The 12,259-nt window shown below is 39.2% G+C and overlaps 1 protein-coding gene across 1 annotated transcript in view; it reads left to right on the forward strand.

Annotated features, from left to right (window-relative positions):
* DCHS2 (dachsous cadherin-related 2) overlaps positions 1-12,259 on the forward strand; it is a 126,447-nt gene that overhangs the window by 94,643 nt on the left and 19,545 nt on the right. Inside the window, exons 10-13 of the mRNA XM_064449834.1 lie at positions 396-635; positions 5,664-5,798; positions 6,042-6,251; positions 7,480-8,337. Of these exons, the coding sequence (XP_064305904.1) occupies positions 396-635; positions 5,664-5,798; positions 6,042-6,251; positions 7,480-8,337 (1,443 nt within the window). The remainder of the gene's footprint in view (positions 1-395; positions 636-5,663; positions 5,799-6,041; positions 6,252-7,479; positions 8,338-12,259) is intronic.

Genomic DNA, 12,259 nt, shown 5'->3' on the forward strand with positions numbered 1-12,259 from the left:
ATATTTTCTGGTTCTTAGTCTGCTTTTGAATCCATTATGTGATAGAGCTGGCACTGATTTGTAGAGTTCCTAACTGCATAACTTACATCCAAAGAAGAGAAATATTTAAGTTAAATATTGTTTAAAAGTTAAGCCCAAATTTAAATAAAAAGGAATCTCCGAATTTCACTCGAATATTCCATGAATGCCAGTTTACCTTGATGTCAAAATGAGTATTTCTGGGCCAGTTAGCACTCTAAAGGGAACAACAGGTAATGATTGACTCCAAAGTCTGGAAGCCGTGCAGCAGTGGCACAGCATGCATGGTGATGCTACATTGAAGCTGCGAGTGCTGGACAACTGGGATCCTAAGCTGGACCAGAATACCTTTTTAATACTTTCTTTCTTTATAATAGGACTCTTAACTACAGCCCAGCTTCTGGACCGTGAGATTCAGGAGTGCTACAGTTTGACAGTCATGGCTCTTGATGACGGCAGCCCAGCTCTCTCCTCCACACAGGTTCTAACCATCATTGTTCTTGATGTGAATGATGAGACCCCAATATTTCTGAAGCAACTTTATGAGACTGCAGTTCGTGAAAACCAAGATCCGGGGGCGTTTGTCATAAAGGTAGAAGCTGTGGACAGAGATGCAGGTAATTTCTGTCGTTTTGCTATTAATTTCATTGTGGACCATAGTAAACCGATCAAATCTTGCTGCTTGCTCTGCTTGTGTGTACAGCTGTTGTGCTTTTCCCAAGGTAAGGTAAGAGTTTTGAGTTTCAAAACATGGCTTTTGGTTCAGACCCTCAACCTTTATTCAGGGCTTGGTGGTATTCTGATTTGCACACTGGGGTAGCTTCAGCTCTGACTGGTATATTAAATGTAAAATGTGTGCAAAAGTAGCTCAGCATACTCTAGCTTTCATGTGAAGTTAGCCAGCATGCTCTGGTTATAAATCAACAAACAATGTTCAACTCAGTTAAAGTTAATATTTGAATGTTTCATGGCTCTCAATCAGATTGTTTTGAATAGTTTTAAAACAGTTCACTAGACAAGGGTCCTGGTTTTGTAACAGAACCGGCAAATATGCACTGATCTTTTCTGACCGGAGAGGGGCACTGTCATCCAAGGTTTTCCAGCAAGTTGAGCTGTGGAGGGATCGTGGAACCCGCTCTGGGTTTCAAACAGGATTTTACATGCTTAAGAATGTTATGCATTGCTTTTCAAACATACTCAGAATGGATGAGTAAGGAGGGGTGGTTCATATGCTCTTTGAATCACAGGTAAGGACTAAATGTGAAAGAGTTTTTGCTCAGCAACACAAAATGCTCTCCAGTTCTTCAAATACCTGCCCTTTGGAAATATCTAAAATGCATATGATGTTACAGGTAATCTGTGTGCTGGAGAGAATCTTAGCTTAAGTAATACCACACACAGTGCATACAGTTGGTGTAACATGAAGTAGTTACAGAGAGTCTGTGGTCTGCAGTAAAGATAAAATCTGGAAAGAGAATTAAATACTACAATACTGCTCCAGTTGGCCGAAAGGTTGTCTCAGCCCTGTGAATGACTTTTTTTACTGTGTGTTGACTTTCTGCACATCTTTAGAATTGTTTAAGGTTGTGCTATCCAAAAAATAGATAAAACAATAGATCTTGTTAGCAAAATAATTTTCTGTGTTCAGTAAGATTTGTCATTGTAATGTAGAACACGTATTGATTACAAAAGGCTGATGGGAGCTCAGTAGAGGTAATATACAGAAGACACATTTCCCCACAAGTATGTAAAGTATTTAGAAATTAGGAATGGGTGGGTAGCGCTATGAAAATCTTCATGACAGCTGAGCAACATTACCGTCTACCTTTGTACCTTGTTCTTCCAAGTATTTTCTATTTTTGTGGATCACACTAAAAAAAAAAAAAGCAGTATTTGAAGTAAAAATTTGCAAGATAATAGAGAAAAGAAGTGGGAATTTGCTTGAATTCCTCTCCCTCCTTTCTTTGTTCCTTACATTTATTTATTTTACATCTTGTGGGAAATACAGCAGAAGGGAAATTCTGGGAGCTGTTAGGAGGAGGGAGCGGGGGTGGCTTGGCAGGGTGGACAGGAAGGGCATTCCAAGTGTACTGGGTGGCACAGTGTGCGCCTGCCTGTGCAGAGTCTTTGGGCTGGAGCACTGTTGTGGCTGATGATTCCTTCCTGCCTTTTTTTTTTAAAAAAAAAAGTACATTTTCCAGTAACCACAGTCATTCTGTTGGGTCTTTTTCTCACATTTGCCTGATTTGGCCCCATGTCATGTGCGTGTAACAGTATTGTTCCAAACACTGAAGTGATGCTCATAGTGTAAGAAAATAGGATTTATATAGGAGTCATATAAATATAATGCTACTGACTTTTACACTTTTGGAACAGAATTTTTGGATAAGACAACTCCTCACATGGTGTTCTTTATCTTACACATCACATTTTTTACTTTATTTTTATTTGCTCTTTAAATTGCAGTTCACATCCCTGTAATATTTGCATAGTCTCAGTGGAGGACTTTCCTCCCATTGGAGCCTTTTTTTTTCCCCACTTCATATGTTCCCTGACTGACCACAGGGAGGAATCATTTTTACTGACAATATCAGCCATCCTTCACAAAACATTCTGTTTTATTTGTCTTTTTACATCATTCCCTGATTGAATTTTCTTTCACATAGATATTCATGAAACATCTTGCTCAGCCAAAACCCTCCTGCACATTGCAAGAGCTGCACTTACTGCAGCTCTATGTTGCCTCACTTTCTCTAAGTCCTCTTACAGTGTGGGACCTCTCCACCCACCCCAAGGCTGACATCTAACAGCACAACACAAATAAATGCAGGTGTAAAGACACATGTGATACTGGTAAATGATGGAAAAAAGTGTATGGGAAAGCAAAGATACCCGCAGTGTATACAAGATAGGTCAGGGGTTTGTCTTGCGATATGTCTTTGCAGAAGCTCTGAATAAACTGAACTAGCATTTGTCAAGGTCTGCTTTTAAGCTGATGTGCACCTCTGTGGTTCAGTCGTTATGTCTGGAGCCTTGGGAGAAAAATCTCGGAAGGTTAATAGGGACCACTGACCTAGAGTTATGAGACAGGTCTTACTGCCATTCGCTAGACAATTTGTCTTGCTCGTATTCATGGATTATCATGGTCTTAACAACACTAGTATTATAAAGATGAGACTTAAGCCTAGATTTGGGGCAGGGAGGGCATTTGTTCCCATTGCTTCTTCACCGGTGTTGGCTCTAGATATAATCATACCCAACGTAATGCCACAGCTGCTGCTTCTGAGGAGAAATGGGAGCACAGGGGCTGCCCGTACTGTGGCAGGGGAACAGGAAAAGGGGCTGACGCTTTTCCCTGGCAGCAGCTCAGGCACCATGCATCCACCCTGCCATTTGGCCTGCAGGGAGAAGGATTCCTTGACACCGGCCAATGGCAAGGAAGGGACTTAACTCCTCTTCTAGCTTGTAATGTGCAGGAAGAATAGTTTGTTTCTCATTTCAGTGTGTAATTTCAGGCCCCAAAATGTGACTAGTGCTACTGAATAATTAACCAATAGGTTTGATCAAGTGCAAACATGTCGACTGCTTTGCCATGGCGTGTGAAAGTGTAGAGTCATCCCACTCCTCTCTTGGCAGGGTGTGCAGCTTCTCCTACTGCTAGGTGTACGCTCCTAGCACCTGGATATGAGAAAGAAAGCAGTAAGTGCTTAGTAAATAAATGTAAAGAAAGTGTCACATATCTGTGTCCTTACAGGGTTAAAAGTTTTAATTTCAACAGTGTGTTAATACTCAACTTGGATGGCACTGTATGTCTTTTCAGCACTGTTTGTAAAAAATGTCCATTGTGAAATCTGCCAGTGAAGTCACTGGGACAAAGCAGTTCAGCTGCAGGAGACCAAAGGCTAATAGTTAATATCATTGCCACAACGTCAAGTGTCTTTTTTCTATCTGTAGCATACTGGTGAATAAGCATAGATAAATGCAGGTGGAGCTGTGAGTATCTTTTTAAAAGTAGTTAAATCATGTCTATATGGGCAGATCAGATAGTGTGTGTTGGTAACCTTAAACTTTCAAGACATTCTCCTTGATTGACCTTACTGGCTGGAAGGATTTCTGTAACTCATTTTTCCTTCTGCCATGTGTTGTATGAATATGCCCCTCCCTTGACTTAGTTTAGGTGCAAATGCATTTACAGTAAAAATTCTCCTAATCAACTTTCAGTAGTGTTGTCAAACTATTTCGCAAAGCTGTTTAAAAGCAAACAAAGGAAGTCATGGATGCTAAAATCTGTGGGCTTTGTTTTTTCTCTCACACTGGTGTTTCTCCATCAACTCCAATGCAGATTGTCTTGTTTTCAACTGCAGCAGATGAGAACAGGCAGGCAGTGTTTGACTCGGAATATTTCATATTTCATATGACTAGATTTCATATGACTAGAAGTGCTGTAGTTTTCCAGGTGCACCAACTGTCCCAACCCTACTAAAAGACTGATTGTTCATTGGAAAAACAGAATGATCGAATGAAACTTAGAAAAATTTGGAAAAAAAAAAGAAAAGCAGCACAGTAGTACAAGCGCTTCAAGTATAATGTAGAATTAATCTCAGTAAAGTTAATAATATAAGTGTGATGGAGATAACGTTATACTTTCCTCAGGAGGGTGTTGAAGCTAGAAGAAATATGAAAGAAATTATTTTATAACCATAATAGGTAAGAATGTGAAGTCACATTTCTTTTTCAACTCAGGTGGGCAACTTTGAAAGAAAGGTTTCTAAAAGCCTGTACAGTTTTAACCTATTTCCTAGAGAAAAACAGGAAGGCTAATACCCTGGTAGTACATACAAGTGGTAGGTCTGATTAGGAACTGAATGGAATTGGCATCAGAAAAACTCAGAGGGGAGGAAACTCTTTAACCTTCCCTTCTGGAAATCCTGCACAATTTATAAAACCAAGCAGTATTATTTCAGAGACTGACTACAAGCGGGAACAGTCCAAAAGGCCTGATATGTGCTGTGGGAATGTCCACCAAATAGGCTTTTCTGTTGAAGACAACTAGAAGATGGCTACCCCGTGAGCCCTGATGGGGATGAGGCACCTGCCTGCTCAGTATTATGAATATATAGAACTGGTGGGCATGCCACAAAGTGGATTTTTTCTCTGAATGTTTATACTATTCGGTGTTGTACTGTGTAGAGATAGTTGCGTTGGCTCCAAGTGAAGTTAAGTGGAGAACTAGAGCTGCCAGCACAGCCTAGTACTCTGCCTGACATCCTGTTGAGAAATAAACTGACTACCTTGGGGAGAGCAGAAGACAAATGCATGGATTCCACAGTCTAAGTTAATGCTCTCTTGCATCATGTTTATATGTCATCTTGTTTGGAGACACGCCCTGAGTGCCTAGAAATGTTGCTACGGTCTCTCTGAGTGGCTGGAAAACTTAGCACAAAGTAGCATCTGGAAAAGAATTTTGAAGATCTGAATTTTAAGTTTGGGTCCTTTGTGCTAATGAAGAAGCAGTTACTCACTGCATTAAAAATAATAATTTCATCCATAACCCATTTCCCAGGAAAGGGGAGAAGAAAGAGACAAATACGTAGACCTGAATGTGAGGAGAATGCTATGTTTTAAGACTTCTATTCTGTTTTAAGGACTGAATTCGTTGCTTCAGTATGAAATCTTACCAGGATCTGGTTATGAGAAATTTAAGATGAACTCAGACAGTGGAGAACTCATAACAACTGCATCACTGGACAGGGAAACCCAGGAAGTTTTCAGTATTAAAGGTAACAGCGTGAAATATCTGAGTGCCTGTAAAATGGGAAGTGAGAATGAGTGTGGTGTTACTATCAGTATTACCTTTTTTTCATGTTGTCTGAATTAGATGGAAGTAGTAAGATTTTCAGGTACAGAAGAGCATGTGCTTTTTGCATAGCACAGATAACTCTCCTATTCTGCTATTATTAAGGTACATCTATTGTTGCACCCACAACCATTGTATAAAATTTGCTTTCCTTAATTAATCTTAGTTTTGGTTCGAGATGGTGGAACCCCGTCACTGTCGAGTATGGTGACAGTCATCTGCACAGTGTTGGATGAAAATGATCACTCTCCCATGTTTCTTCTTCCTGCCTCTGAGATCCATATTCCAGAGAATCAACAGCCTTCTGTCATTCACATTACCCTGGCTGTAGATATGGATGTTGGCAGTAACGGAGCTCTAAGATACAAAATAATTGGTAAGTTACACTCCATCATTTTTGTTAGTAAATAAGGAAGTATATAAACAGCAGTATCCAAGTTTTAGACTAGTCTTGATTTTACCAGGCCTCCCTAGCTCCCATCTTGTCCAAATGCTTCTTTCATGTGGGGGGGGGGGGAAATTATATTTCACCCCTTTGTCAGCATTAATAAGCACTTTCCAGGCATACTTTCAGTCTGCTTTCTGGATTTGAAATAGTACAGAAAAGAAAAACAAAAAATTTCCAAATGCTGGAAGGAGGCATTAATCTCAAAAGCATAATTTTGTCCTTTTTGTTGTAGTTGTTGAAGTTATGAACATAAATATACCCTTGCAAATAAGTACAAGAATTAATCTGATTTCATTTAGTTAATTTTATTTCATGAGAGCTTCTTTCACCCAGCAATTAGTAATGTCATACTTGATTCTCATATTGCCAAACTCTCCCTGTGTCCACTCTGCCAATGTAAGCTCAACAGCTGTTCAAAGCCTCCTGTAATTTTTTTGCACAAATACGAGTTTGCTGTGCTTACTTTGGTTTGTGGCTCTCAGCAATAGCTCAAATGTGGGCAGATAGCTACTGTGGTAACAGCCAACACATTTTTCTTTGCAGAAACAGTTATGAATTCCATTATGTTTTCTCGGTTTTAATGTCACCATCTTTTATGGGCTTTAATTCAATTAACTTTGGTCTTTCTACATGTTATAAAATATGTATGCCATTCACTGTTACTAAAAATGCTGACTTTTCTGTCGACTGCTTCATATTTACCTCCCCACGCCCCCCAAATCAAGACCTTGCACAACTATTAACTTCCAAGTGACAGGTTTGTAGAAGAGTACAAGGAGCAAGTAATTACAATTGTCAGCAATGCTTTATAGGTTTCTGGAATTTGTAACTAAGGTTGGGAAGAGGTCACTACGCAGCAGCGTAGCTGTAGGAGATTTTATAAGGTGTGCTGCTTTAGGAAAGAAGACATGCATCTGGCAAAATAGCCACTCTGTAAATTGATACGACATTCTGTATTTACTGTCATTGCTACCCACTGATTTAAATGAAATGCAGGTTTTAATTCATATAAGAGTAACAAAATATGTGAAAGGCATATGAGTGCACCAGCTGTATGACAATTGGATCGTGTTATTGCAATTAACATAGCAGTATTTGCAAGGGATTCTTTTTTCAAAAGTAATTGTGCTAATTTTATTTTTTATGTATTTGAAAGGTGGAAATGTTGGTGAATACTTCACACTAAATAACACTTCAGGAAAACTGCTGGTCACTCGTAGCTTAGACAGAGAAGATGTCAGCAATTTTACTCTTGTAATTGAGTGCCATGACCTAGGCAGTCCCTCAAGAAGCTCCACTGCACAGCTCTATCTAATGGTCTTGGATGAAAATGACCACGATCCTTTGTTTGCAAAGACTCAGTATCAAATCTCTGTGAGAGAAGACCTAGAGGAAGGCTCAGCCATCCTGGACCTCTTTGCTTCTGACGAAGATGAAGGCCTGAATGGCGAAGTTACGTACTCCCTCATTGACGACACCTTCGGAGTGTTTGCTATTGACAGTGTAACGGGGTCTATAGTTACTACAAAGGCACTGGACCGGGAGACCAAATCTAAGTATACGTTTAGGGTTGTGGCAAGTGACTGCAGCACCCATTTGCCAAGAAGCACCACTGTCAGTGTTGTGGTGCAAGTTGATGATGTCAATGACAATGATCCCATTTTTTTGCAGAATCCTATCAGGGCCTTTGTGCCTGTTGAAACCCCTGTGAATGAGATAGTAGCTACTGTGAGAGCGGAGGACATGGATCTGGGATCAAATGGAGCTGTTGTTTTTAGTTTGATGATAGCAGAAACTGTATTTCAGATTGACACAAAGACAGGTGACATCATTCTTCAGGAGCCCTTGGCTTCCAAGGACTTCAGTACCCAGCTGCTAGTGACAGCTTCAGATCAAGGTATCTCACCTCGAACAGCCACCGCTATGGTCATTATCTTTACAGAAGAACAAGAGGAGGAGGTTTCATTCAGCCATAGCCTGTATGAAGCAAGCATGCCTGAGAACAGTGCAGCAGGTGAGCATCAAATCCCAGTTTGTGTTCCTGTGGTTGCCAATCTCCCCTCCTTCTGGAATGGTAATTGTAATGAATGACATAGGGAAATCTTTTTCCTGTGCAGCAGCAGGGAAAAGTTATCTTGAATGTAGCAGATACCTGTCTGCCCTTTTTCAGTGCACCAGCATGAAAAAGGAGCATGGTCTGTTATTTGGAGGGATTGCCTGGCTCTTGAGTTTGCCCATGTACAACGGTGATGCTCATATTAAACAGAAAGCTCCCTTGTCAAAGGTTGTGTGTTTCCACCCCTCAGCCTGGGAAGCCCTGAGCATCAGTGGGTTCACTCTTTTAGCAAAATTACTTTATTCGTGGGTGGACAGCGTTGACTCGTCATTTCACTTGTCAACGCACACGAGGACAGATGAGTGATGTGTACCAGTTACAATGTGACATTTCTTGTTTTTGCAAAACCCTTCATGAACTGTAGAAACTTTCAGAGATATTCCAAAACCTTACTGAAGTTTTAGGCTTTCCAGAAGGAGGAGAATATGAGGTGAAGGGGAGAGAAGTTTGGAGACTCTGGTACATTGTCACTCAGACAGGCTTCTGTAGTGTATCTCTAGGTAGAGCCTGCGCTATTGAATGCTACCCGTAGACAAACCAGCTTCAGTCACAAGGTGCTAACAAATTTATTTATTTTTGTTCCATATAATGATGAGAATTACCAGTCTACTTTTTATCATTCAGAGAATGTTAGTAGTTATGCCTCCTGTCAATTAGATATGGTAGGTACATTTTCCTGCTAAGCACTCTGAGTACAGAATCTGTGGGATAAGAAGTTTCTTTAAAGTACTTTAATTTTTTTTAAACCAATGCTTCATTTATTCCTTCTATTACAAATGCAGGGGGAAAAAAATCCCTAAACACAGTTGTCCTGACACTTAAAAATGCTCTTTATTCCATGAATTTGACCAGGATTTACAAGCAGTTTTGCACATGCTAAAATTGAATTTCTCTGTGAATGTGAACAACAGATGCACCAAGACCTCCAAACCCTGTTTTACTAGTGTCAGCACTGTACAGTATTTAACAGTGTGTCACTTTGCAAAGGAGAGTCTGCCCTGGGGGAATTGCTGCTTCCAGAAGATGCAGTTCAGATGTCACAGCAATGTGTGTTAATCTCTTGGTTTGTGTCTTTTCATTGATCTACCCATGGAGAGTCAGTTGTGGTGATGTAGAGGGGCCCTGGATCCTAGGTGTCCGGAAAGCAGAGAGACCGGGGTGATGCCAGGGGCGAGCCCTGGGCTCTCAGTTTTGTCTCTCGCTTGCTACAGCAGGCTTGTATTTTCAGAAAGTGTTGTGAGAATCTGTTTGTCAGGCTTCCCAGCAGAGTAAGGGCAAGGCCCTGGGGTTTCAGTCTTTTTGAGGAGAGATGTGCTTAACCTGTATTAATCCTGCCTTAAAATTTCTAGTTAAGAAAAAATAGTAAGATAGGATTTGTTAGGAAGCAAGAGTCCATTTAAAGAAAGAAAATAAAATCCAGACATTTATGACAATAGATAAGATAATCCAATCCTAAATTTTCCTAAGTATAGATACATTCATGGGTCAGGTTAGACAATCCAGCCTGAAATTACGGGAGTGCCCCAAGGAACTGAGGTAACAGAATGCCATAGTCAGATTGTTCCCGCATTAAATCTATAGGAAATATAAATGAGATTCAATTTAAGTTGTTTTGATTAAAGGAAATTTAGCAAAGCTTCAGGATAAACAGGAAGGTTTCATCCCAAAATTTTAGTTTATGTATTTAATAAAGTCTATTTGCTAAGAAGATCAAATTCTTTTAAGAGTATGAGAGACTTTACCAAATACTAATAGTTTTGCCTCTGGTTTTAGTATTTTCTTATTTATATAAGCGTAAGTAAATATCAAATATTTTACATTTCAGTGGGAAAAAAGCATGATTATAATTAAAACTCTCATAGAAGTTAGCTTACAGGATATATTTGATCCCTACAAGTATGAATGATACCAGTGTATTCAGTCCAGGGGAGATTTACATTACATACTGATTATTTATAGAACTGGTATTTATAAATGTGGCTTTTCCTCCTAATTTTCCTTCTACCTTAACTAATAGAGTGGGAAAACTCTAAGTTTATTTTTAAAAGAATAAAAAAAATCTGAATAGTATAAATGACGGAAGCCAAAGCCAAGGGTCCTTAGTTTTTAATTTAGTCTAAACTTGTCAATTGGGTGAGTGCCTCAGGAACTGGTCCTTGTGGTCAGATTTTCTTTAAATGTTTGACCTCCAAGTTTAATGACCTTCAGAAAACCTCATTCTTCTACTTTTTGTTTAATATTAAATATTTAATGTGTTTAAATATTATAAACTGCATTACAACAGGCACTTAGAAGCCACTCAATAAATAATCAAGTCACTTCCATCCTCAGAGGGTAAGAAACCTTTATTATTCACCAAGCTTTCACTTGAATGATCGTTTGCATAGAACTTCACTGAAGACAGATTCACCAGTAAAACTTGTTGACTCCTTTATTTTTTTCCTAATAGATATAAAATATGTCGCCTGTTATTCTGTAAGTCATCTCTTTATGCTCATTTAGCTTTTTCTTTCATTAGCAATTAAGAGGTCTCAAGAAATAATGCCAGGGATGAAGCAGGGTTAGATGACAAAGGAGATAAAAAGAGACTACTATAATGAGTAGAGAAGAGAGAAGAAAAGCAATGATATAGATTATACAGTAGCTTATTTCTGGTGTGTATGTTATGTCTAAACATAGAGTACAACAAAAGTTCTTGAGCCTATTTGGCCAGGTAGGCAAATACTGTCCACGCTGCCATAGTTCAGTTGCAAGTCAGCAGGCACAATGTAAAGGTTGATATGTTGGCTATTTAGAGTGCTTGAGATACTTCCAAATGCAATCAGGTTGTCTGATTGAACTGGAAAAAAACCCTAAACATAAGCATTTTTAATCACCTTTCACTTCCTTTAATATTCTTAACTAATCCATAAGTTGACTGCGTTGCGGTTCTAGCTAATTAGGACTGCTTTTTGCAGTGATCATGTTGTCCCTCCTTCCTTGCACTAGCTTCAGTGCTGATCTCATCCTTGTGCCGTTTCAGTGTGCTTTGCAGCCAGAAAGCTACCTTTCTCTTAATTTTCTCCAGTTTAAGTGTTACACGTTATGACCTCTGCTTGAAAGAGTATTTGAATCTTGTACACTTGAAATTGTGAGCTCCAGCTGATGGGTACTGTCTTTCGCTATTTACCTGTACAGGGCCTTTTTGTGTCACAACAGACCTCAGAATATGGTCATATTTTTTTGACAATGAACTGTAAAAATTCACTGTCTGAAGGAGTAATTTTCTGTGAAAGGTACCAGAAACAGAAGAAATTTGTTCTCTGCCAAAAAGAAGTTGTAAACAATTTTGAAAACAATTCATGAAAATATGAAAAATATTAAACTTAAAGGATTAGGATTTGAGGACCCAGAGCGACAATTTATTAACCTAACCCCTGAAAAACAGGGATTCAAGTAGAAATGCTGCTGCCCTCTTTATTTCTGGTAGTTTTTCTTCTTAAACACACAAGCAAACAAACAAAAACACTGTTGTCAGCATTGGAAGATAAATAGTGATGTTCTTTGGACTTTTTTTTCTTGTCTTTAACTCTGCTCTGAGGATGCTATGAATGATCGCCCTTGGAGGCTTCTGTAGTAAATCATTGCCTGGCAATGAAAATTCAACCTGCAACCCCCTATTTTAGTTCCTAAAAAAACCCAGTGCAGCACTCATATCAGTCTTTACCTGTTGGATGGTAGGATCTTACTTCCAGAACTTTTCTAGTAAATATCTTACAAATATATTGACTAGTAAAGAAAATTATAGCTGTCAAAGTCAGCACGTTTTTGCCTTTGACAG

Source organism: Phalacrocorax carbo, chromosome 4 (genome assembly GCF_963921805.1).
Source record: "Phalacrocorax carbo chromosome 4, bPhaCar2.1, whole genome shotgun sequence".
NCBI classification, from domain to species: domain Eukaryota; kingdom Metazoa; phylum Chordata; class Aves; order Suliformes; family Phalacrocoracidae; genus Phalacrocorax; species Phalacrocorax carbo.